This window comes from Phyllobates terribilis, unplaced genomic scaffold (genome assembly GCF_046119375.1).
Source record: "Phyllobates terribilis strain yellow unplaced genomic scaffold, ASM4611937v1 Scaffold_1__5_contigs__length_1240528914, whole genome shotgun sequence".
Lineage (NCBI taxonomy): Eukaryota > Metazoa > Chordata > Amphibia > Anura > Dendrobatidae > Phyllobates > Phyllobates terribilis.
Window position 1 is genome coordinate 1,170,623,390 of NW_027362761.1, and position 27,939 is coordinate 1,170,651,328.

Genomic DNA, 27,939 nt, shown 5'->3' on the forward strand with positions numbered 1-27,939 from the left:
ATGCCTCAGCTGTAAGATGGGCACTTTTATCAGGGGTTCTATTTAAATCTCCCAAAAATGGAATTCATTTGGAACCCCGGGGGAGCCATTGTAACTTTTTATTCGGTATAGCCTCTGTTCCAGCAGTGCTTGTCTTTTTTAGACAGACACAAAAGAAATGTTTGACCATGCTTAAAAAATACACCACCAGAATGGACACCATAGTATAAAAAGACCCTGTTCACCTCATAATACTGAATGGCTCCATCAGGGGTTTCTCCTGAATTTTGTTTTACAGGATTTAGATAAAAACACCTGACACAAATACTCATAGTAGAGCACTATATCAATATGAACCCAGCCTTAGGTGTATGGGAGCCTAAAGAGATCAACAAGATCAATGACATCTAGTGGTGGTATGGCTTTGCAGTTAGTTACCATAGTACAAAAAAGGAGGATTCCCCATATTTGGAGACAATTTTTTCATAACATTCAATCCTAATTAGACAATATCAGCACAAATTACTTTCTTGAGAATAAGGCTTTCCAAAGGCCACCTAACGATAAGACCATTCTCTAGAAATACAGAGCAGATTTTCTGTGCCAGATTCTTAGATCTACCATATATTATCCTGTTTGAGAAGACCACTTTTCAATGCAACTGTAGGGAATCTTCCTAGAGAAGGTTCATTGTATTCTATCTTGCTCGGACATTCCTGGGGCCATGTCAAGTTTTGCAGTTCAGCATCATTGAAATAAATGGTGCAATACAAGATGCTGCCCATAGTAAAGAGTGGCACTATTATAGATAAAAATAAATTGACTATTTCACTGAATTTTCCATGACAATCTTTTGCTCCATCTTGGAAGCCTGTCCATCTAGTATTAAATTCCATTTAGATTTATTGTAGTGTTTTTTTAATTCCCCCTTAGCTGTAATGATTGTATCCCTGCTCAGAAGGAAGAAGCCGGGGACAGGAAAGTTCTGTAAACAAAAAGTTTAATCTCTAAAGAGATTTATTGTTCCGCGTTGACTCACAATTGAGAACATTATTTTTCTCTCCACCTTCCAGACTGGAAAGAAAAGCAAAAGTGTCTGGGGGTCTAATTACAAAACAAACAGTGTAAATGGCGGAGTGTGTAGTGCTAGACTGCTGAGCATGCAGAAATTTCTTTTACTGTACTACAAAATTATTGGAAGGCTACCTTTCACAATTAAAAATAAATGAAACCTTAATTCCACCGATTGAAGACTTCCATCAAAGTCAGAGACAAAGGGAATACTATGAGCTAGACGTTTAGGCCCATAAATTTGTAATTACACAGATATTATATGAAACTTTTAGAGATTCTATTCGATTTGCAAAATTCAAATTTAATTTATTTGTCATAAATCGAATTGTTGAAAGCTGTTAATTATGCTCTGAGGCTTCTCCAAACTACAGAGCTGTCAAAAAATATGCTTACCTCATCCTTCACTTCCTACCCAGTCCTCCTCTGGTTTGCTTCCCCTTTTGGCTCCATTCTTCTCTTCTATTTTCAGTTGTCTTAAATTTTTGGCATCAACGGAACAGTGTAGGCCTCACATAATGCAATGATTTCAATTGAGGCACAAAAACTGGGGGCGGAAGTAAATACAGAAGAAATAGGGAGCATGCGAGCCAGCAGAGTATCATGCAGAGAGTTGTGGCACCAGTACTGGTGAGGGGCAGGTTGAGAATATTGGGTTTTTTTTTTTTTTTTTTTTTACCTCTTAGCAACTGCTAAAAGAATCAAGAAAAATTAAGTCGAGCTGCCATTTTACTTTATTTGAGTAGCAAAAAATTAAGCTCTTGCAATTAATTTTTTTGTGGGGAAATTCAGTTGTTGCCTTATTTTGTTTCCTTTCTTGCTTGTAACTACAACATTGTATATATTTTACAACAAATCCCTTGTCAAATACCCTCTTAAAAAATCCCAAGTTATTAGGCTGTGTGCACACGATGCGTTTTTCATGCATTTATGCTGTGGAATTTCCGCAGCGGAAACGCATCAAAAACGCATGGTAATCCGCACCCCATGGTCCCCAATGGCATTCAGCAATGTCAATGCTCATGCTGTGGATTTTTCTGCAGCATTTCTGCAGCGCAAATAAATCCGCAGCATGTTCATTAATTTTGCGGAAGCGCAGTGGAGCGCCGCCATTGACTTGCATTGAGACGCATAGAATCCTTGTCTGTACATTTGTACAAGCGGATTATATGCATCTCTATGTGCGGATGGTACCCGGGTGTAGAGGAGTGAAGACTCTCATCCAGACCTGGGTACCATTGTACCTGTAAAAAAAGAATAAAATAATAAATAAAGTTTATATTCACCTGTCCGGCGGCCCCTGCAGCGCTTCTCCTTCCAGGACCTGAGATGACGTCGCAGTCATGTGTCCGCAGGCTGTCTCGCGAGATGCCGGCAACCCGGAAGAAGCCAGGACGAGCACGACAGCACACGCCGGGGCATCGAGGGTGAGAATAGCTTTATTTTTTATTTTTACGGTCACACTATATAAACACATGCCGGTTGCATGGATTTATATAGTGTGACCTAGTTGTCAAGCACTTTCCAAGTGATGCTATCGCTTGGAAAGTGCTTGTCAGTCCGCATGCGGAAACACATGCGTTAACACATGTGGGTACGCATGTGAATCCGCATGTATTCCACATGTATTCTGCAGGAAAAACGCATGCACAATATGCATGCGTTTTTTCTGCCAGGGAGATGCAGAAATGCTGCAGAAATTTTCTGCTTCATTTCTGCATCGTGGGCACATTGTCACGCTGTCTTTGTATACTGGAGGTAGGGGGCCTAAGCTGACCCTAAGCTGGGGCCCTGACTAATCCCTCAACCTGGAGGTACTGTTAAAGGTACAGAGGTCCAGGCCGCCAGCGTAACCCCTACCTCCTGAAGATCCCTGCACCTCAGTAATCTAGTCCTGAGAAGGACCCCGATCACAACCAAAGGGAACAAGAAATAATATGCCCAAACACAGTATTTAGACGAACGAGACAGTACAAGGGAAAAACCAAAACCACCTTGCATACAAACAACTTCTCAACTACAACAGAGGGAAAACCAACGGGAAAGGAGATAAATGATAAAGCGAGGAAAGGGAAAAAACACTTCCAAATACACTTATCTCAGCAACTCCAAACACCACGATCCGCTCTGTCAGTCTGAATGAAATGCTTTCACCGACACCTCCCAAACAGACCAGCAGGTATATGAAGGAGTCTCACTACAGAAGTATTGATTGCAGCTGGGCGAGGCTGGACCTCATCTAGCCCAGAGAGAGAGAGAGAATTAACTCCCTCACTGCCGAGAAACACAAAGCACCAACAAGTCAGCTGCGAGAAGTCAGGCTGTGTACTCGTGATGATCTTCGTGGCAACACACCCGTGACAGTACCCCCCCTTCTACGAGGGGCCTCCGGACCCTCAGGGCCAGGTTTATCCGGGTGAGTCGTGTGGAAGGCCCGAACTAATCGGTCTGCGTTAATATCCGACGCAGGAACCCACATCCTCTCCTCAGGACCATACCCCTTCCAATGAACCAGGTACTGAAGGGACCGGCGATTAAAGCGTGAATCAATGACCCTCGATACCTGGAACTCCAAGTTACCATTGACAACCACTGGAGGGGGAGGTAAAAGTGACGGTACCACCGGCGCCACATACCTCTTAAGCAATGATCTGTGAAACACGTTGTGAATTTTAAACGTAGGGGGGAGGTCAAGACGGAATGCCACCGGATTAATAATAGAACTGATTCTGTACGGCCCGATGAACCTGGGACCCAGTTTCCAGGAGGGAACCTTAAGTTTTATATTCCTGGTAGACAACCATACCCGATCGTTCACACTTAGGTCCGGACCAGACACTCTCCTCCTATCAGCCATACGTTTGTATCGGTTCCCCATAGTATTCAGATTCTTCAGCACCCCTCTCCATACTGAAGCGAGTGATGAGGAAAATCGTTCCTCCTCAGGAACCCCCGAAGAGCCCCCCCCACTGAAAGTACAAAACTGGGGGTGAAAACCATATGCCCCAAAAAACGGGGACTTACCAGTGGACTCGCTCCGCCTATTATTAAGAGCAAACTCTGCCAGAGGTAAGAAAGAAGCCCAGTCCTCCTGGTTCTCTGACACAAAACACCGGAGATATGTCTCCAAGCTCTGGTTCATACGTTCCGTCTGACCATTGGTCTGAGGATGAAAAGCCGATGAGAATGACAACTGCATCCCCCGCCGTGCACAAAACGCCTTCCAGAACTTAGACACAAACTGAGACCCCCGATCAGACACCACCTCGGAGGGTACCCCGTGAAGCCTCACAATCTCCCCAATGAACACCTGCGCAAGAGTTTTAGCATTAGGGAGAGCCGGAAGAGCGATAAAATGTGCCATCTTGCTGAACCTGTCCACTACAACGAGTATGACCGTTTTACCCGAAGACGGAGGGAGGTCCGTAATAAAGTCCATAGACAGATGAGTCCAAGGACGCTCCGGGATCTTCAAAGGTAAGAGGGCCCCAGACGGACGGGTATGTGAGGTCTTAGAGCGCGCACAAACCCCACAGGACGCGACAAAAGTAACCACCTCCTTATGTAAATTAGGCCACCAAAACCGACGCGAGAGGAGATCCACAGTTGCTTTACTCCCCGGGTGTCCTGCAAAAACTGAGTTATGGTGTGCCTCGATCACCTTTTGTCGCAACTGATCTGGAACAAACAGTCTCCCTGGAGGTCCAACAGGGGCGTCCCCCTGAGCCTCCAATACCTCCTCCTCCAGCTCAGAGCATACTGGCGAAACCACCACCCCCTCCTGAAGGATAGGAATCGGGTCGTCCGTATTCCCGGCCCCCGGGAAACTACGAGATAAGGCATCCGCCTTTACATTTTTTGACCCAGGACGATATGTAACGACAAAATTAAACCTGGTAAAAAACAATGACCACCTAGCTTGTCTGGGATTCAGACGTTTCGCGGACTCCAGATATAGCAGGTTCTTGTGATCGGTGATGACGGTGACCGGATGAACTGCCCCCTCCAGAAAATGGCGCCACTCCTCAAAAGCTAACTTAATGGCCAAGAGTTCCCTATTGCCGACATCGTAATTCCTCTCAGCGGACGACAATTTTTTAGAGAAAAAGGCGCACGGATGCCACTTACCAGGGGACGAACCCTGTGACAATACTGCTCCCACCCCTACCTCTGAAGCGTCTACCTCTACAATGAATGGCTGAGACGCATCAGGTTGAATGAGTATGGGCGCCGAATCAAAACATTTTTTCAAAGAGGAGAATGCTTGACAAGCCTTGTCAGACCACCTAGAAAAATCCGTCCCCTTTTTAGTCATGTCAGTGAGAGGCTTAACCATGGACGAGAAATTACGAATGAACTTTCGGTAATAATTAGCAAACCCCAGGAAACGTTGTAGTGCCTTAAGATTCTCTGGCCGATCCCACTCAAGAACTGCCCGCACTTTCCCAGGGTCCATACGAAAACCGGACGCTGAAACCAGGAAGCCTAAAAACTGGAGTTCCTGTACGGCGAACACACACTTTTCCCACTTGGCATACAGTTTATTATCCCGCAAGATCTGTAACACCTGCCTAACGTGCTCCTGATGAGACACCAGATCCGGCGAGTAAATTAGGATATCATCCAGATATATGACAACAAACTGTCCCACCAAGCGGCGAAAAATGTCATTAACAAAGTGTTGGAACACCGCCGGGACATTAGTCAGACCGAATGGCATGACAAGGTTCTCATAATGCCCCTCCGGAGTGTTAAACGCCGTCTTCCACTCATCCCCCTCCTTCATCCTAATCAGATTGTACGCCCCCCTGAGATCCAACTTAGAAAACCATTTGGCGCCCACGATCTGATTAAAGAGATCGGGAATAAGTGGGAGCGGATACGGATCTCGGACCGTAATCCGATTAAGTTCACGGAAATCCAGGCAAGGGCGTAGGCCTCCATCTTTCTTCTTAACAAAGAAGAACCCCGCAGCCACCGGTGAAGATGAAGGTCTAATATGCCCCTTAGCCAGACTTTCTGAAATATAATCCTTCATGGCCTGCCTCTCAGGACCAGAAAGGTTATACAACCTAGCTTTAGGTAACTTGGCCTCAGGGAGCAGTTTTACAGAACAGTCATACACGCGATGAGGAGGTAGTTCCTGACACCCTTTCTCCGAGAATACATCCTCAAAGTCCGCCAGAAATGGAGGTAAGACGAAAGGAGTAACCGCACCAATGACCGTGTTCATGCAGTTTTTATTACAGAATTTACTCCATTGGCTTATCTCCCTGGTTTGCCAATTAATAACCGGGTTATGCTTAGCTAACCAAGGAAGGCCCAACACAATAGGAGTGGGAAGACCCTCCAACACGTAGCAAGACAACAGTTCTTTATGTATTGCCCCCACTTGAAGTTTTACATCATGCACAACTTGCAAAAAACTTCCCTGCCTGAGAGGCCTGGCATCGATCGAGAATATGGGGATGGGTTTAGCCAACTCACTCAACCGCATACCTTGAACCCGGGCAAACCGAGCATCAACCAGATTAGCCCCGGACCCACTATCCAGAAGAACAGATATCCTCTCAGTTCTCGTACCCACCACCACCTCCGCCGGTACGAGAAACTGAGACGAACCTAGGGACGAAATACCTACTCCCAGATTGCCGTCCACCACACAACCTGGGATCAACAGTTTTCCGACGACTCTTCACTCTGCAAGGGACGGGATGGACACCCCCCAATAAAATGTCCCTTTCTCCCACAGAAGAAACACCTTCCTGCCTTATGGCGCACCACCGGTCCCCTCCCCCAAAATGATGTCCCTCCTAATTGCATAGGCTCCTCTGGACTGACCAGGGGAACCACCATATGAGGGGACCTTGTAGGAGGTGGAGTCATCACAGGGGGTAGAGTTATCCCGCACCTCTCCCGAAGCCGTCTGTCCACGCGAATAGCAAGGGCCATAGCGGCTTCCAGAGACACGGGAGAGTCATACTGTGCCAACACATCCTGTAATTTGTCGGATAAACCATGACAAAACTGGCTCCTAAGAGCCGGGTCATTCCACTGGGTGTCCGTGGCCCACCTACGGAACTCCGAACAGAATTCCTCCGCCGGACGATCTCCCTGCTGGATCCTACGTAACTTAGACTCAGCAAGGGAGTACCGATCTGGGTCATCATATACGAGTCCCAGGGCAGCGAAAAACCTATCCACTGACTGGAGAGCCGGGGAGCCCGGGGGAAGAGAGAACGCCCAAGATTGTGGGTCCCCTTGTAGGAGCGAGATGACAATTCCCACCCTTTGTTCTTCACTCCCCGATGACCGAGGCCGCAGCCGAAAGTACAATTTACATGCCTCCCGGAAAACAAAAAACTTGTCCCGCCCCCCAGTGAACCTATCAGGGAGAGCTACTTTAGGTTCTGGTCCGGCTTGCTCCTGAGGATGCCAAACCTTGGACCTAACGTCCGCCAGCTCCATGGACAAACTCTGCAATTGCCGAGCTAGACCGGCTACTGGATCCATAGTAGCTGGAGAAAAACTAAGTGGGTCGGTGAAAATGTCACGCTGTCTTTGTATACTGGAGGTAGGGGGCCTAAGCTGACCCTAAGCTGGGGCCCTGACTAATCCCTCAACCTGGAGGTACTGTTAAAGGTACAGAGGTCCAGGCCGCCAGCGTAACCCCTACCTCCTGAAGATCCCTGCACCTCAGTAATCTAGTCCTGAGAAGGACCCCGATCACAACCAAAGGGAACAAGAAATAATATGCCCAAACACAGTATTTAGACGAACGAGACAGTACAAGGGAAAAACCAAAACCACCTTGCATACAAACAACTTCTCAACTACAACAGAGGGAAAACCAACGGGAAAGGAGATAAATGATAATGCGAGGAAAGGGAAAAAACACTTCCAAATACACTTATCTCAGCAACTCCAAACACCACGATCCGCTCTGTCAGTCTGAATGAAATGCTTTCACCGACACCTCCCAAACAGACCAGCAGGTATATGAAGGAGTCTCAATACAGAAGTATTGATTGCAGCTGGGCGAGGCTGGACCTCATCTAGCCCAGAGAGAGAGAGAGAATTAACTCCCTCACTGCCGAGAAACACAAAGCACCAACAAGTCAGCTGCGAGAAGTCAGGCTGTGTACTCGTGATGATCTTCGTGGCAACACACCCGTGACACACATAGCCTTAGAGGGGTAAGACCGGCTTGGTCAATTATTAGAATGAACAAGTCAGGGATTGTACCATTGGTACAATCTGTGCAGCTGAACAGGGGCACAAGAGTTAAGGAGACCCACTTTCATGCATTTACGATTAGTAATTGATCATTCTATGCTTATAGTCAGCAATTGTCCACATTAATGTGCTGATGAGAATGATGATCTTTTGTAGAAAACAAGAGATCATTTCATCTGATGATCGAACAATTTGCTTGTTTGTCAGGTGATGGGCAGCCTGTTAATATTGAATGATTATGGTTAATCGAGCATTCTTAGGTAAGCTCAATCACAATAATCGTGCAATGTAGCTGAACCTTTATGTGGCAAGCACGTTGATTTTAAAATTGTGATAAACATCTGGTTAACCCTCAGCAAAACTTGAGACAACCTAATTGTGGTTTGGTGTTAGCCTAAACTTTCACACACGCATGCCCTAGAGCTTTGACTATAGGGGGAAGCAGTCAAAGTGAGCAAGAAACCACAAGAAACTATCACCGATATGAAAAGTGATGTCATGATCAGTGATGTCTGTTTCAATGGCTAGGTTGGTCTTTGCTTTCCCTGTTTATGCATTTTCTCATTTTCAATGCTCACTGACAGTGCGCTCTTTTGCCAGCTTGTCACTTCTCATTAGATCTGGCGAGGGAGTGCACTCTCACTACATAGTCAAAGGAAATTAGCACTTGGAACAGGGAGCTCATATTGGTCATACCTCACAATTGACAAGTGACGCACACAAAGTACAGCAGGGACTAGCCCAGACCCTTAAACAGACATCGCTGATGACTCTTCCTTTCAGTTTGGGACAGAGCATGCACTGGGGATTCTCAAACTGAACGTCATCGAATTGAAAGTAAAAAAAAATAGCTAGTGTAGAGAGGGAATGCTAGAGAATTTTTAATTGAAATATATTAGAAAAGTTATTAGATTGTTGAATTAAATAGACATTTAGAATAAAATTGGAGTTTGGTTTCGGTTAAATCCTTGCTAGAAAGTGCAAACAACATGGAAGGGATACCTTTATTCCTGCACTCCATTTTGCCCATTGATACTATTTTCAACAGATATTACAATTAATCCTAGCCAAATGGTGGATCAGCAATTATAATGAGCACCATGCAGTACAGCATGCAGTGGCACTGTCGGGAAATTTAACAGTTATATGCAAGTTTACTAAAAAATAACAGGTGATCATTGCACACTCTAATAAAAAGACCCCTTTATAACACAGGAAGCTTTTTAATTTAAAGGCTTTCTACAAAGGTTTTTTTTTCTTTCAAGTAAAGGTTTTTTTTTCTCAATATCAATTAACTCTTGCAAATGTATTTCAATACTGCCAACTACTGTTTACTGGGCTGTGTTCAAAAACACATTTTGTATGCAAATAAATGTATTCACAACATACATACTGTACATTGCATTGTAGTTAATTTTCACAGCTCTTTATATTTTTTTTTGCGGAGACTTCCTGCACATCAGGGGTTTGTATCTGAATCTTTTTACAAGCTGCCATTGTTTTTATATGTAGAGTTTCATTGCATGTGAAAAAGGATGTCTCCAGCGGCGGACCTTCTGTGTTTATACACAATATTGATATTCATTGACCAGAGAATGCCATCACAAAGATAACAAAGACCCCAAATTACTCTGTAAAAAAAGTCAAAATATCAAGATTTTATTGAATTGCCAGCCTTTATTTTTCCCCTATTTTAACATATGCAATTCCACTGAATAAAAAAAGGCACAAGTTACTAGCACACCACAGAAATGCATCAAGGCACATAACTAAAGGACTGCAAAATCATTAGCACAACTGAAAAAAAGATACATGCAATTTAGAATTCATGCCACACCTGACTGCTTCCCTGTAGCCGGCCCTGGTCTTTCAACTATCTCAGATTGGGTTGCAAGCCACGAATATGCATGCCACGAATATGCATGCCACGAATATGCATGTGAAAAGCTGAGCATGGAGACATTTGAGTTAAAAGAATGGGGAAATTAATTAAAAGGAACCTGCCAGCTGAAAAATGCTGCCCAATCCTTGCCCAAACTAGTACATTTTATTTGACCTTAGCATGTCCGTGAATTTGTAACTGAAATACCTTGAACAAAAGACACACTAAGGCATTTATATATGTGGTCCTGAAGAAGGGGACTTGACACCTTTTTATACTAGCAGAGGTAGGCAATTAATTAGCTTGAGGGGCCACATGAGAGATCTTGACTGTTGTGGAAGGATGCAGAGAGTGGTGATATTGGGACACCGGGCAGTGGCAGTATGGTGCGGCCGGTGGCCCAGTGTTTTCAGCCCTTCGGCTGTCTTGGTTCATGAAGCCTAGAACAGTTGGAAGGCAGGATTTGGCCCACAGGCCACACTTTGACCGGGTCTGCTGTAGTGACACCGTGGCCGCACTCATTAGATGGGGTGGAGGCTAAGGGAGAATGATGCCAAGCCATTCAACAGCGTAGCTGAGAGCAGCTCCTGCAACACTTAAAGTCAGTGCCCATCTCAAAGCTTTGCACAGGATGTGTTTGGTACCAAGTGTGTGGGGGGTTTGTCCTGGGTGTTTTCTATATTCCAAATAGCTGATACCTTTTTATTATGACTAGAGATGAGTGGATCTTTTGAAATTGAAATATATCCAGTGTCCCAAAAAAATTTGATTTGAACCAATAAGATTGCATGCGTAGAATACTATGAATTTCCTTTGAAGTCAGTTGAACATGTTTTGAGCTCTGTAATGGAAACAGTCTTTTTAATGTCTAAATGACTTCCAGTTATGTGGCTAGGGGAAACCGGATGGTAACTAGAGGTTAATAACAGCATATTTCTCAACACACTGCAGTATCACACTTTTTAGGTTACTAAAATTGTATAAACAGTCTAAAAAAATATCTTTTTTTTGCAGGAGCAGATGCATGCATTGTTATTGTTTATAGAAAGGTGATGCAAAAGGAAGGAGCCGTGGCATTTTTGCATGGTTTGGTGCAGCAATTAATAGCCCTGTTTGGGAGAATAAAGGGCTTTGCGCTTTGCTAAATTAAGAAGTGAATCTGCCAGGCCAGCATCAGCAGGGGAAGCAAAACTACCAGCCTGACTACCACCAGCATGCTCAGGCACATGACAGCAAAGCACCCGACTAGTTGGGCTGAATGCCAATAGACCAGAGAAAAAATAAGACAGACTTGATGCTACTGGAGCTGGAATTACCACTTCACAACTCTCCAGTGCTTTGTTTCCATCCATTTCTGGGGGCTTCTTGAAGTATGTTTGGCGCCATTGTCCTGCTGGAAGACCCATGACCTAGGATGCAAATCCAGCTTTTTGACACTGGGCACTACATTGCCACCCAAATCACTTGGAAATATTCATATTTCATGATGACTTGCACACAGTCAAGGCACCCAGTGCCAGATGCAGCAAAACAACCCCTAAATATCTTTGATCTCCACCATATTTGACTGTATTTACTGTGTTCTTTTATTTGCAGGCCTCATTCCATTTACAGTAAGCATTTGAATGATGTGCTTTACCAAAAAGCTCTATCTTGGTCTCATCTGTCCCCTAGATGCCTGCTGGCTCTCTAAAATAGTGGATGCTGTCTGCTGGCACTCTATAAATTGTGAGGGCTGCCTTCTGGAACATACAAGTTTCAAAATGTACAGTATTAATACGAAAAAGAAAATTTGCCCACCTAAGATGGATAAATTATATTGCAGTAGCAATATACGGCTATGCATAGCATAGCTGGCTGCTGGCCCACTAACAATAGTGAGGGCCCACTGATGGCTCTCTACAAATAGTGAGGGCAAGCAATGTGAACTGAGGTCTAAGATGGTACACATGCAAGAAATAGGAGCAAATAGTATGGGCCGCCTGATGGCCCTGTGAAAATAGGCTTTGTGACTTTGAGTCCCTCCTTCATATATGAAACAGCATGTGTCTGATCATGTCTCACACACCACATGGCCAGATAAGATAGTATACCAATAAATAGGCCAATTATATAATAACCTCTCCACTTCACCAAGTAAACTGATATAACCAACCAGAGATTTTTAATAACAATTAACAATTCTTTATTCTAAACATGATTAAAAACAATGAACAGTAAAAAAAGCATGAGGTATCACAATGATGGGCATCAAGTGGCATGACCAATTAAATGACACTTTATTTTTATTGATTGTATGACAGTTTACATAGCTCAAGTGCTTAGTGCTTAATGCTAAAGACTAGTGTTGAGCGAGTATGTTCTATTAATCCTTTCGCCGATTGTATGCCCGGGCCGAGCTCCGAGTATTTATAGCTGCTCGGTGATAAGGTTAAATCGCTCCCGTGTGCATGATTTGAAGCTGTTTGACAGCTTTATTACATGTGAGGAATGTGTAAGAAATAGACATTCCTCCCATGTAATAAAGCTGTCAAACAGCTTTAAATCATGCACACGGGAGCGATTTAACCTTCTCACCGAGCAGCTATAAATACTCGGAGCTCGGCCCGAGCATACTCTGACAGAACATACTCGCTCAACCCTACTAAAGACACATTATAATGGTGCCACAAAGTGGTGAAAATTTTTGTTTTTACAAGCAAACAACTGTAACTTATTTAAATAACCGACACAGAAAGCAATGTTGTTTTACCACACATTTTATGCACCTTAGTGTAAAAAATATTAATCTTAAAGAGAGCTCGTAGACTGTCCCACAGATGGTGTAACATGGGCATTGAAGTTAGTACATCTAAAAAAGACTTAACTCACTGTGATATCATGATTCATCTATGCCCAGGAGACACCATCAAAACACACAAGTCCACATTAATTGTAATAACATAGTTACCCAAATGGGGAAAGAAGACCGGTCAGCCACCAAGAAATACCCCCCTTACGCGCGTTTGATTTCGCACAAGCTTCTTCAAGAAGGGGTGATGCTATACAGGGACATAGATCTTATATACCCTACCTCAATTGCGGCATATACTCAGGCGCGGCCCCGCAATGACAAACATCGCAGGCCCGGACCTCGGCGTCTGATGTCAGGCTCCCACAATCCTCCACTTGACGTGTCAGAGCATGAGGCAGGGAGCTAGACATCACTGAGATGCTTGTGGTTGTCATGGCTGCGGAGCTCGGTTGTAGAAGGACACGCACCATGCTGCCATCTAGAGGTTTTTTAAAAATCATACAAGCATCCATACTAGCCATAGAAAAACAAACAAATGTATCAAAACCACCGGGCATTATGTTCTTTCTATTCCTCCTAAAATTTTAATAATCATTATACTATAATAGATAATTAAATATTATACATACAAAGAAAATAATTAAAAATAAATAACAATAAATTTTACATAAGAGAAATATCATTAATAGCAGCATTCCATTTCATAATTAAAAGAAATTCATCAAAATACATAATTTGTAAAAAAAATATTTTATTGAATGTAAAACATTTATGTGAAAAAATCTGTGATAAAACAAGTGAGATGTGAAAAATACATCAAAATATATAAACAGTGGTGTACGATAAATCTCAAATTGCTGTAAGATATGATAAAAAAGGGGAGGGTAAGATTTTAAATACTTGATCCAGAGACTGGATCAAGAAGATAAAATCACCCATCCAGACAATAAAATGCAAGATAAGACCTTGAAAAAATACAGGGAAAAAATGTGACAGAAAGGAGTGTTAAAAAGAAAGGGACACTGCAATTGGACTATCAGCCCACCAAAATGGTGGACAGAGAGTGCAATCACAACGTCCAGTGGAGTGAAATATGCTGAACAGATGAAAATTAATATTTGATTAAACTTGCTATATATATACTCGTTACAACCATTACAAACTATGAAATAAATAAAAAGAAAAATGATTATTAGCGATGAGCAAGCATGCTCGCTACTGCTCGGTGCTCGCCTGAGCATCTCACTGCTGGAGATGCTCGGCGCTCGCCGAGTATTTCCGGGGTTGATCGGCGGGAGCTTGGGTCCCCTCCCTGCATGCTTGACGCTCTTTACAGAGCCAATGAACATGCAGGGATTGTCTGCCACTCACTGTAATGCCGCAGCCAGGTTGGTTGTGGCATTACAGTGATTGGCTGGCCGCACAGCTCGTCACAGTCACTCCGGAATCAGACAGTGTAGGGAGAGCTGCTGCTGAGCTAGGGGGAGCTTTGCTTGTTTATAGTTAGTGTAGGTATACAGACTATATTAGAGACAAATATCCATCTCAACAAACAGTCCATCTGAGGACTAATCCATCTGCAGAAATAACAGCCAGGCAGTGTATATAGGCAGGCAGGCAGTGTATATAGCAGACTGCAGTGCATATAGCACAAGAGGCTTCGAGGGCCAAGAATAATTTTTTTTTGCATTTTAATCCTCATTATTGGCTAAAAACCAATCCAGAGAACACCTTTTTTCTGCACCATTTGCTTGTTGGCACTGCAGAATACAGCCAGGTCCTTTCCATATTACAGCGCTAAAAATCCAGCTATTTAAAACTGTGGTTTATCCGTCACAAGGATCACATATAATTGCGCTGAAAATACTGCCATTTCAGGCCTCCATTAAAAATTTGTTTCAGTGTGTCAGTTAAGCTATTGACACCAGTTTGCTGTTCAGAATAGTTACCTACAGGCCAGGCATTTAAAACTGTGGTTTGTCCGTCACACGGATCACATATAAGTTCGCTCCAAATTCAGTCATTTAAACAAACTGCGGCCTACATAGTAGATGGTGTGGCAAGGGACGGGAAACTGGACCTGATGATGATGGTGCATGCAGAGGCCAAGGCCGTGGGCAAGCTGGAATTGTGGCACACCAAATACCCACATCTTCTCGCTCGACCTTCCTGTCCCAATTAATAGGGTACCTCAGAACACAACTATTGAACACAGAGCAGTGTGAAAAGGTTATTGGTTGGATAGCAGATAATGCTTCCAGCCACTTAGCCACCTCCACCCTGTCTTCCACACGGTCAAGTCTCAGTAGCCGTGAGTCTGGACCGCATATTCCTCACCCTAAAACTCCTTCCTCCCACCATGCTGAGTGCCCAGAGACAACTGATCCCACACTTGGACACTCCGAAGAGCTGTTCACTTTTCCATTTATAGATTCGGGCCTGTTGCCTGGTCCACTTGAAGCGGGGCAAGAAGAGATCGCATGTAGTGATGCCCAAATATTTTAGCAGCCACGGTGACACAAAGGCAATGGTGGGAAAGTGTCAAAAGAGGTGGAAGATGATGAGACACAATTGCCAGAAAGTCAGGAGGAGGACCAGAGTGCGGAAGTGGAAGATGAGGTGGTGGATGATATAGTAACTGACCCAACCTGGCAGGAGGACATGCAGAGCGAGGACAGTAGCACACAGGGGGAGGGAGGCAGAGCACCCCATCAGGCAGGAAGAAGCAGTGTGGTGGCCGCAGATAGAAGGCAGGCAACCGTTCCCCGTAACACCAACACGAAGGAAGTTGCCAGTACAACTGTTAGGTCTTCCCGAGACTGGTTGTTTTTTAAAGACTCTGCCTTTAACCCCAAAAAGGCCATTTGCACCATCTGCCAGGCCAGCATCAGCAGGGGTGGCAAAACTACCAACCTGACCACCACCAGCATGATGAGGCACATGGCAACAAAGCACCCGACTAAGTGGGCCGAACCCCAGGGTGCAGGAACAGTGTCTGCGGGTGGCACCACTGTTTTTTCCACTGTTGTGCATGCAAGCTAATCCCCTGTCCATGGTGCATGCGAAGATGCATCCTGCCCTGCAACTGTCATTGCACACTCTCAAGTAGCAGCATCAGGAAGCACGTCCAGGTCCTTGTCCCAATGCATCGTTCAGTTGTCCATACCCCAGTCCTTGGAACGCAAGCGCAAATATGCAGCCAACGCCTCACAGGCCACACTACTAAATTCCCACATTTCGCGACTGCTTGCTCTCGAAATGTTGCCTTTCAGGAACATAGAGAGACGGAAGCATTCCACAACCTGATGGCGGCTGTCCCTCGGTACTCGGTTCCCAGCCACCACTATTTCTCCCGTTCCCCGCATTACACAAGCACGTGTCCTAAAACATTAGCCATGCCCTCAGCAACGCAGTTACCGGGAAAGTCCACCTAACCACGGACATGTGGACAAGTACTTGTGGGCAGGGACGCTACATCTCGCTGATGGCAAACTGGGTTAACATAGTGGAAGCCGGGACCCAGTCGGAACACATCCTCCTGACGCCAAGGATTGCAGGCCCTAGGTCAATCAGGGTTGCCCCCACAGTCTACAGCTCCTGCACATCATCCTCCTCAGCTACCTCCTCCTCTTCAGCCTTCATCTCTGAAATGACCACATCAGTCACAAGCTGGAAGCACTGCAGCACTGCCTCGGCAAAGCATCAACAGGCTGTACTGAAGCTAATATGCTTAGGTGACAAACTGCACAATGCTGAAGAGTGGTGGACAGCTCTGAAAAAGCAGGCAGATCTGTGGCTCACACCTCTGAACCTACAGCCAGGCATGGTCATGTGTGACAATGGCCGGAACCTGGTGGCAGCTCTGAGGCGAGGTGACCTCACACACGTACCGTGCCTGGCCCTTGTGGTTTACCGGTTTCTCAAATCCTACCCAGAGCTGCCGGATCTGCTTGTTAAAGTACGCCGCCTGTGTGCCAATTTTAAAAAGTCACCTACAGCTTCCGCCACCCTTGCCGTTTTTCAGCAGCGTTTGCAGCTTCCGGCTTACAGACTGGTGTGTGATGTCCCCATGCATTGGAACTCTACACTGCAGATGTTGAGAAGGATTTCTGAGCAGAAGAGGGCAGTTGTTAAGTACCAGCATCAACAAGGTCATCGGTATTCAGTTCAGACTCCACACATAAGACCTCAGGCGTGGACATGGATGTCAGACATATGTACCATACTCCAAAACTTTGAGGACTCCACCAAGATGGTGAGTGGTGATGACGCCATAATTAGCGTCACCATCCCGCTTCTCTGTAGTGTTGAGCCACCCCCGTAGTGTTCGAGTTCGGTTCGGTTCATCGAACACCCGTATGTTCGCCGAACTGTTCGTCAAACACCTTCAAACACCGTTAAAACCAATGGCAGGCAAACAAAAACACAAAGAAACACATAGAAAACACCTTCAAAGGTGTCCAAAAGCTGACAAACTGCTCAGAAGACACAACTACCACATGGAAAAGTGACAAGTACATATAGTCATGCGAAAAGAAAAGAGGTGGAGGAGTAAAAGGAGGGGGAGACACAGGTATAGGCATGTCATGCCCTTCTAAAACCAAAAAAGTGTGAAGCCGACACGGCCAGTACATTCCTGCCCGTGCGACCTCCGTGTCGCCGGCTTTGTGCCAGAGCCGCGGTGGACCCTGACGGCCAGCCCCCCTCTCCCAATACTGGTGCCTGTCCGCTGGTGGGTCGAGCGAGCCCCCCTGCGGTGGAGGCAGGTCTAATCTTTTTAATTTAAATTGTCTCTCTAATTTGAATGAATACACTTTAAATCCTTTTACAAGGATCTATTGGAGGGCAAGTCTCATGCCAGCAGCCGCGTAATTCCAGCTCCAGTAGCGTCCACTAAAGCTGCTGCAGTTAAAAAGCTTTTATAAGGATCAAGCTCGGCGGTGCCTCCCCGATGCTCTTCACTGAGTGTCCCGGGGGACCGAACCATTTCCTTTGAAAAAATTAAGTGTCCAAACTACAGGTGGTGTAGCTTGCTTAACAACTGGGATAATCCGCTGACTAGCAGACACTGCTACTAGGCACAAAGTATTTCCTGGGCTAGATGCAGTTAAAAATTTGTAATTAGATACTCTCGTTGGATGCTGAGAAAGCATTCCATAGAGTCTCCTGGCACGCCATATATTATTCTCTTAAAAAGCTTGGGGTAGGGGTCTAGGGGACCCTTTTATAGGCAAAATCACGGCCCTGTATCGCAATACGTCACCTAGGCTGAAGATAAATGGAACATTTTCATCACCTTTCATAATCACCAATGGGACAAGGCAGGGATATCCTCTGTCCCCTCTCTTATACATCCTAGTGATGGAGCACCTGCTCTCATCAATTCGCCATAACCCCAATATTAGGTGGATTGAGGTGGGAGGCACCGAGTACAAGTGCTCTGCATTTGCTGATGATGTCCTAGTATATATCACTCAATCACATATATCCATCCCTGCTGTTATGGCTGAAATAGATCACTTTGTTACATGGTCAATTTTTAAAATCAATGCAGCGAAGTCTGAGGCCCTCGATGTCTCCCTCCCCAAATCCATACAGGATTCCATCCAGTCCAACTTTCCCTTTGCCTGGCCCTCACAGGGTATCAAATACTTAGGAATTCCTATTCATAGAGATCTCTCCCGTCTATGTTATCTTAATTTTGGACCCTTTATTGAACAACTCCATATAGACCACGGTTGGCAAGTTAGAACTGTAAGATTCACTACCTGAGCCACTGGTGTTTTGTGGAAAAGCACATGTACACTGTGTTCCAAATTATTATGCAAAAAGTGTTTAGGAGTGATAAGGTAAGAAATTTTTTTGTTTGTCAGTTAAACTCATTGATGGTGATGTGTGTCAGGGCTCTTTATATCACTGTAAGCAATTGCAGACACCTGTGCTAATTAGTTTGGCAGGTGTGTCCAATGAAAGGCAAGACTACTTAAGAAGGCTGTCCCACATTATTAAGCAGCCTACATTTTCTGCCAAAATGGGAAAGAAAAAGGATGTGTTGGCTGCTGAGAAGCAACAAATTGTGGAGTGTTTAGGTCAAGGCATGACTACAATCAACATTGCCAAGACACTTCATCCTGATCATCATACAATCAAGAAGTATGTAGCTGATTCACAGTACACACGTGTGCGTGCTGATAAGGGAAAATTGAGGACTCTTTCCTACTGGCAATTACGTCAGGTTAAAAGAACATTGGCAAAAAAGCCTTGTCATAGCAGCAGACAAGTTTTTGAAGCTGCTGGTGCCTCCAACGTCCCCCAAACAACAAGATGCAGAGTCCTTCAGAGGTTTGCAGCTGTGCGTAAGCCATCCTGTCGACCTCCTCTATCCACTGCACACAAGCAGGAACGGCTCCAGTGGGCCAAACAATACATGAAGACTGACTTCAAAACTGTTTTGTTCACCGATGAGTGCTGTGTAACGCTCGATGGTCCAGATGGATGGAGTGGAGGATGGCTGGTTGATGGACACCCCACGCAAACACGGCTACAGCGCCAACAAGGAGGAGGTGGAGTAATGTTTTGGGCTGGAATCATGGGGAGAGAGATTGTCGGCCCCTTTAGGATCCCTGAAGGGGTAAAGATGAACTCCATAATGTATGTGAAGTTTCTCAAGCAGCACTTCCTGCCATGGTTCAAGAAGAAGAACCGTGTATTCCGCAGCAAGATCATTTTCATGCATGATAATGCACCGTCTCATGCTGCACATAACACATCTGCATCTCTGGCTCATATGGGCATAAAAGGGGACAAACTTATGGTGTGACCCCCATGCTCCCCTGACCTCAACCCCATTGAGAACCTCTGGAGCATCATCAAAAGGAGTGTCTATGATGGTGGGGGGCAGTTCACATCTAAGCAACAGCTCTGGGAGGGTATTCTGTCCTCATGCAAAACAATTGAAGTAGAAACCATCCAAAACCTAACAAATTCAATGGACGAGAGAGTTCAGAAGCTCCTTTCGAACAAGGGGTCCTATGTGCAAATGTAACATCACCTAGAATAAGTTTTGAGTTGAAAACTGTTTGATTTCAGTTTCTAATAACCTGCTAATGCTTATAATTTCAAAAATGAACATTTTTTTGTTCTTTATTAAAATGAAAAGGTTGATCGAAAAGTGTGGGGGATCTAAGAGTGTGGCAACCCAGTAGTCAAGATTAATTTGAATTCTGACAATCTGAGGGTCATGTTGCAGGTAGTGCAGCAAGAAGGCACTCAAGTGTCTTGCGCATCTAGGAGCCCCAAAATTATTTTCCGGGCTAGATGCAGCTAAAAATTATTATTAATTTGAAAGCTGGTGGAGCTTAGTATTGATGGCCTAATAGAATCAGTACTGCAAACTGCTACAAAGCCCAAATTATTTTCCAGCCAAGATACAGATAAACATGATTAGTAATTTTAAATCTGGTGGAGTTTAGTATAGATGGCCTAATAGAATCAGTACTGCACACTGCTACAAGGCCCAAATTATTTTCCAGCCAAGATACAGATAAACATGATTAGTAATTTGAAAGCTTAAAACGGTTGGTGAGGTGATTTTAACAAATCATCAAGCTTTTACTCTCCCCAGGATGACACCGGGGTAGAAAAGTCATTTCGGATCCATAATTTGTTCATCTTTATGAACGTGAGTCCGTCTACATTATCAGTGGAGAGCCGCGTGCGCTTATCTGTCAGCACACCACCAGCAGTGCTGAACACACGTTCAGACAGAACGCTGGCTGCGGGGCATGACAAGATCTCCAAGGCTTAAGTGGCGAGCTCCGGCCATTTATCCAGATTGGAAGCCCAAAAAGAGCAAGGGTCCAGTGACACAGTCATGGCTTCAATGTTTACTTGGAGATACTTCTGTACCATCGTCTCTAGGCGTTGACTATGTGTCAGACTTCTTGTCTCCTGTGGCCTTGCAAAGGATAAGCTATAAAAGTGGTGAAATGATTCTGCAAAATTTATGTTACCAGCAGATACTGTGTTTCTGTTACGTTTTGAGAGCTGAACACTCGACGGTCCCACGGTTGGCAAGTTGGAACTGTGAGATTCACTACGTGCACCACTAGTGTTTTGGGGAAAAGCACATGTAAGATTCTGCAACAGTCTCTGCTGATACTCCTGCATGCGTGCATCTCTTTCTATGGCAGGAATAATTTCTGCAAATTTACTTTTGTACCGGGGATCTAACAGTGTGGCAACCCAGTCGTCAGGATTATTTCTAATTCTCACAATTCGAGGGTCATGTTGCAGGTAGTGCAGCAAGAAGGCACTCATGTGTCTTGCGCATCCAGGAGCACCAAGTCCCTGTTGTGTTGGTGGCGAGGTAACAATCATGCTTCCTTCCTCTGCCCTCTCCCCCCAACCTCGCACAACAGAAATGTGATCAAGGTCTCCCTCATCTGATGAGTCTTCCATCAGTTCGTCCTCCACTTCTTCCTGGGCTCCTGCACCTTCCTCACTAGTGTGGCTGCTACCATGCACCCTGGGAAAACCATCTCCTCCACCCTCACATGCCTGCCGCCTTGGTGCTGCCAACCGTCTGGACATTGCAGATGTTAGCCCTTCCGCATACAACTCCTTCTCCTCTGCTTCCTCCACCTCCTCTTGTGCCACCACCTGACTCCGACTTCTGTTTAACATGCGCTTCAGCACGTAAATCACCGGAATAGTCATGCTGATATTGGCATCGTCAGCACTAAACATCTTCATCGCCATTACAAAACTGGGCAGAAGGGTGCATAGGTCCCTGATCTGAGACCACTGCTCCTGCGTGATTTGCCCCACCTCTGGATCTCATTGGCCCAGGCTATATGTCACAACGTATTGCACCAGGGCTTGTCGGTGCTGCCACAGTCGCTGCAACATGTGCAGAGTTGAATTCCACCGGGTAGGCACATCGCATTTTAGCCGGTGAAGTGGCAGGTCCAACGACTTCTGTAGAGATGTAAGTCGCTGAGCTGTGGGATGCGAACGGCGGAAGTGAGCACACAGCGACCGTGCCCTCTGCAAAAGGCCATCTAGTCCGGGATAGTGGGCTAAAAATTGCTGGATAACCAGGTTCAACATGTGAGTCATACAAGGCACGTGTGTGACATTGCCCCGGCGAAGGGCCGCACCCAGGTTTGCAGCATTGTCGCACACAGCCTTCCCTGGTTTCAGGTCCAGTGGAGACAACCATTAATGAAACTGGTTCTCCAGAGCTGACCACAACTCCTCAGCTGTGTGACTCACATTTCCCAGATATTTCAAAGTAAAAACCGCCTGATGACGTTGAGCCCTGCTGCCAGCATAGTAAGGAGGTGTGCAGGATCCCTTCTGCGCAGTTAGAAAGCTTGTGGCATGACCAGACAGGCTTTGGGTGCAGGTGGAGGACAGAAAGGAGGTTGAGGAGGCAGAAGCAGTGGAGGAACTTTGAGATAAAGAGGATTGACGCACAACTCGTGGGTACAGCAAGACTTGGACAGCAGCCCCTTGTCCTGCTGTCACGATAGTTACCCAGTGCCCAGTCAGCGACTTGTAACGCCCCTGTCCATGCCTACTCATCCAAGTGTCTGTGGTGAAATGCACCCTTCACACACAGAGTTTCTCAAAGAAGCGGTGATGTTGTGTGCGACATGCTGGTGGAGCGCAGGCACACCTTTCTTTGAGAAGTAGTGCCGACTGGGCATCTGGTACTGGTGCACTGCGATGGACATAAGGTCTCGAAAATCCTCTGTGTCCACCAGGCGGAAAGGAAGCATTTCTGTAGCCAAGAGCTTGCAGATGGTGAAATTCAACCTCTTAGCTTTCTCATGGCTAGGAGGAAATGGTCTTTTACTTGTCAACATCTAAGGGACCGAGGGCTGGCTTTTGTGCTTAGACGGTGTTGAGCAGGGTGTCCCCGGCAAACTGACGATCTGTGAGGAAGATGCAGGCGGACATGTTAGGTTGCCTTGATCCAAAGGTGGTGCTATCGATGTCGGACAGCGCTGAACACCAGCTGGTGTATCCACCTCCAAAGAAAATGATGACCTGCCAATCACACTGGCTGTTGTGGGTAAAGAGGTGGCAGGTCTGCGTCCCCAAACGGGTGTGACTGCTGTCCCCCCAGTCGCAGAGGATGAAGAGGCCGCGGATGCACAAGATGTGGCAGACGGTGGTTGGCCCGGCCGGCTAGGCCGCATTGTAGCACAGTGAGCTTCCCACTGCAACTTATGCTTCATATCCATGTGCCGCTTCATGCATGAAGTACTCAAACTATGTATTTTTTGGCCTCTACTTAGCTTTTGCTGACAAATGTTACAGATAAGACGAGTTGGGTCATCTTTATCGATCTGAAAAAATGCCCAGGCTATGCAAGGCTTAGCACCCATGTGACCTGAAGAGCCACCACGACTTGTGGTCAGAGGCAGAGTTGTGCTTGAGGATGCAGTTGTTAAAATGCTTCCAGTACTACGTCTCTGTCCAGGAAGGCGCAACCTGACCTCGTCGTCACTAGCATCCTCCTCCACCTCCTCTGCTGACCTCATCTCTTGGCTGACTGTGGGTTGACAGTAAGTGGAATCTCCAACCTCGTCATCATCACCCTGTGTGTTATCACACCCGTCGTCCTTAGAGCCAACCTCTTCCTGCCCTGACAAAAAACTAAAGTTGTCGCTCCAATCAGGTATTTGAGTCTCATCATCATCTTCCTCATTGTCTCCACCAACAGGAGTTACAGTTTGGGAACGAGGGTCTACATTATGGTCAGAACATTCTGCGTCTGGTCCTGGATCCGACTCATAAAGATTCTGGGCATCAGTGCAGATCATTTCCTCGTCTGGATTCACAGAAGCTCTGGATCCGACCTCTGATTCCCAGGCTATAGTATGAGTAAACAGCTCTGCAGACTCAACCATCTGTTCTACCCCATACTCAGACGGGCAGCTGGAGACTTGGGAGCTGTGAGGAAGCAAGTGCGATTGGGGTGACACCTCTGAGGACTGGAGTATTTGTGATGTTGAAGTTGAGGTGGAGGAGAGCCCACTTAAAGGAGCACTTGATATCCGTTGAAGCACCTGCTGTTTTTGTGCCTCATCTGGAATTTGTAGTGATTGGCGTGGCTGTAAGAAAGGGATCTTATCACATTGTCCGCAAAAAGAAGTAGACATCTTAGTTTGGCTGGAAGATGGTCTTTCTTCTGCAGATGTTACTGTTGCTTTAACACCTACCCCACGGACACAAGCTTTTCTTCCCTTCCCAACACGCCTATTCCCCTTTCCACCAGCAGCAGGCCTTTTTCCACTCATTTTGGTGGTTAACTAATTGACAACTCTGGAGTTGTTTGCACAAAAAACAATGGATGGGACCCGAGCAGAGCTGAGTGGCCAAACTGTGGTATTAGCCCAAAAGTATTGGCGGGGTTAGATGCAGATAAAAATTATATTGAATTTGCAACCTGATGGAGGATAGTATAGATGGACTAATAGAACAAGTCCCACACACTGTTACAAGCCGAAATATTTTTTCAGAGCTAGATGCAGAAAAAAATTATATTGAATTTGCAACCTGATGGAGGTTAGTATAGATGGACTAATAGAACAAGTCCCACACACTGCTACAAGCCGAAATCTTTTTTCAGAGCTAGATGCAGATAAAAATTATATTGAATTTGCAACCTGGTGGAGGTTAGTATAGATGGACTAATAGAACAAGTCCCACACACTGCTACAAGCCGAAATATTTTTTCAGAGCTAGATACAGATAAAAATTATTTTGAATTTGCAACCTGCTGTAGGTTAGCATAGATGGACTAATAGAACAAGTCCCACACACTGCTTCAAGCCGAAATATTTTTTCAGGGCTAGATGCAGAAAAAAATTATATTGAATTTGCAATCTGCTGGAGGTTAGTATAGATGGACTAATAGAACAAGTCCCACACACTGTTACAAGCCGAAATATTTTTTCAGAGCTAGATGCAGAAAAAAATTATATTGAATTTGCATCCTGATGGATGTTAGTATAGATGGACTAATAGAACAAGTCCCACACACTGCTACAAGCCGAAATATTTTTTCAGAGCTAGATGCAGATAAAAATTATTTTGAATTTGCAACCTGCTGGAGGTTAGTATAGATGGACTAATAGAACAAGTCCCACACACTGCTACAAGCCGAAATATTTTTTTCAGAGCTAGATGCAGAAAAAAATTATATTAAATTTGAACCTGATGGAGGTTAGTATAGATGGACTAATAGAACAAGTCCCACACACTGCTACAAGCCGAAATCTTTTTTCAGAGCTAGATGCAGAAAAAAATTATATTGAATTTGCAACCTGATGGAGGTTAGTATAGATCGACTAATAGAACAAGACCCAAACACACTGCTACAAGCCGAAATATTTTTTCAGAGCTAGATGCAGATAAAAATTATTTTGAATTTGCAACCTGCTGGAGGTTAGCATAGATGGACTAATAGAACAAGTCCCACACACTGCTACAAGCCAAAATATTTTTTCAGAGCTAGATGCAGAAAAAAATTATATTGAATTTGCAACCTGCTGGATGTTAGTATAGATGGACTAATAGAACAAGTCCCACACACTGCAGCAAGCCAAAATATTTTTTCAGAGCAAGATGCAGATAAAAATTATTTTGAATTTGCAACCTGCTGGAGGTTAGTATAGATGGACTAATAGAACAAGTCCCACACACTGCTACAAGCCGAAATATTTTTTCAGAGCTAGATGCAGAAAAAAATTATATTGAATTTGCAACCTGATGGAGGTTAGTATAGATGGACTAATAGAACAAGTCCCACACACTGCTACAAGCCGAAATATTTTTTCAGAGCTAGATGCAGATAAAAATTATTTTGAATTTGCAACCTGCTGGAGGTTAGTATAGGTGGACTAATAGAGCAAGTCCCACACACTGCTACAAGCCGAAGCCCAAATATTTTTTCAGAGCTATATGCAGATAAAAATTATTTTGAATTTGCAACCTGGTGGAGGTTAGTATAGATGGACTAATAGAATGATGCTATGCCCAAAAGGTTTTACTTCTCTAGGTGCAGTAAAAAAAATTGTATTCTATACACAGGTGGTGTAGCTTGCAACACAGATAGGCTTCTCCACTGACTAACACACACTGCAAGAGGACAAAAAGGATTTGTTTTGCTAGATTTAGCCAAATGCTGTGAAAAAAACTTGCACAGCACTGGCACAGACCTGTCTGGCAAAAAGTGATAGGAACTGATGTAACCTAGCCCTGAAAAGGACTGCAATTGCAATTAGTCTTTACTCCCAACCTATCTATTTAAGAGCACAGACCTGCCTGATAAAAGTGATAGGAACTGATGTAACCTAGCCCTGAAAAGGACTGCTATTTCAATTAGTCTTTACTCCCACAACCTATCTATTTAAGGGTGGCCAACTTTGCAATTGGGAACTATTCACCTTCAGCCAACTCTTGCTTATGGCTTAATTGTCCAGGTGTCAACAATATGCCTAGCTATCTTCATGGGAACAACCCAAGCTCATATATGCCACCTTCTTATGGATCCCATAGACAATTCCTGCCAAATTCGTCACGTTGCAGTGGTTCGGATTTTGCTTGGTTATCCATACCTTCTCAGGAGGAAGTTCTGAAGATTGTGAGGCCTCCATATTCCTACTCAGCTCTTATTGCTATGGCCATACAAAATGCTCAGGAAAAGAAACTAACCCTGAACCAAATATACCAGTATGTGGAGGACAATTTTCCATTTTATAAGAAGAGTAAAGTAGGATGGCAAAATTCTATTCGCCACAACTTGTCTCTGAATGACTGTTTTAAGAAAATGCGAAGAGATGAGAATGACCCAGGTAATAATATGACTACAATTATCCTAATTATATTTTTAGTCGCAATAGTATTAGTATTTTCCATCGAGTCTCCCTTGGTTTTGTATTTTAATTTCTTCTTTTTTTTCATTTAAAATGTCAAATCATAAGTTAAATCACTTAAAAATATCTGTAAATATCTTCCAATCTGCAATTCAATTCATAGAGTTCTTACCCTCAGGTGGCCCAAGTATAGTCCTGTATAGAGCAATAGTACAAATAAAAATTAACAGTTTGGTAGAAAGCATATTTTTTCATAAGTGTATTGACTTTTACATCCAACCTCAAACAGGAAGAATTATTTTAACAAAAAAAACTTTTGAAATACTTTAGATTTTTCCCCTAAATGACTTGAAATTTCCCATAATTTTTTTCAATCATGTTTTTCACTTAGTGAAACAGTAAAAATGTCTTTATTTTCATAGGTTTGTTTTAAGAATCTATACTTTAGTGTTGTTATATTTAAATGTATTTATTGTTTCTAGTTCATTAAATTTGAAAAATAATAATTTTTATTATTTTTACAATGTTTAGGCAAAGGCAATTACTGGACCTTGGATCCTAACTGCGGGAAGAAGTTTGACAATTGGAAATTTTGTCGGAGAAGAAAGCGCAGGTCAGAATCCAACAAGCCTGATGCTGTCTTGGAAAAAGGTGAAGAAGGTGGCAAAGATCTAGGGAGTAAAGTTAGTGATAACCCATCCATGATGACCCCATCATTCCCAGAGGTGGAAGCCTCTTCAAAAGATTGGAATAGCACATTTCCCACAGAAATCACCTCTACTCCTTGTGTCAATAACTTTTTTAGCAGTATGACATCCTCTTTGGACTCCAGCTCAGTGAACAGGCAGGTGTCTCTGGGGCTGGTCAACGAACTCTCCCAGAGGAACGCCACTGGACTAAGCAATGGCACCTCAGCTTCCTTAGTGGATCCATTTGCAGATTTGCAGCATACTATACACCTCAATAGAAGCCCCTCTTACAATTCTTTCACAGGTTCCCTTCAAAGCAGTCAATTCGATAGCCATTTTCACAACAATTTCAGTGTCGACAGCTTCATATACTCCAGAGCGGGCACCAAATTGTAG

The 27,939-nt window shown here is 44.5% G+C and overlaps 1 protein-coding gene across 1 annotated transcript; it reads left to right on the plus strand.

The window, feature by feature from the left end:
• Window positions 1-27,939, plus strand: LOC141198126 (forkhead box protein I1c-like). The gene is made up of 3 exons (XM_073662941.1): window positions 1-11; window positions 26,394-26,833; window positions 27,386-27,939. Exons 1-3 carry the CDS (start codon window positions 1-3, stop codon window positions 27,937-27,939), a joined length of 1,005 nt encoding a protein of 334 aa, XP_073519042.1.

What these genes read in the sequence shown, in the direction of transcription:
- LOC141198126 (XM_073662941.1), top strand. An exon ending in AAGAGATGAGAATGACCCAG is followed by an intron (nt 26,834 to 27,385) that starts GTAATAATATGA and finishes TACAATGTTTAG; the next exon opens with GCAAAGGCAATTACTGGACC.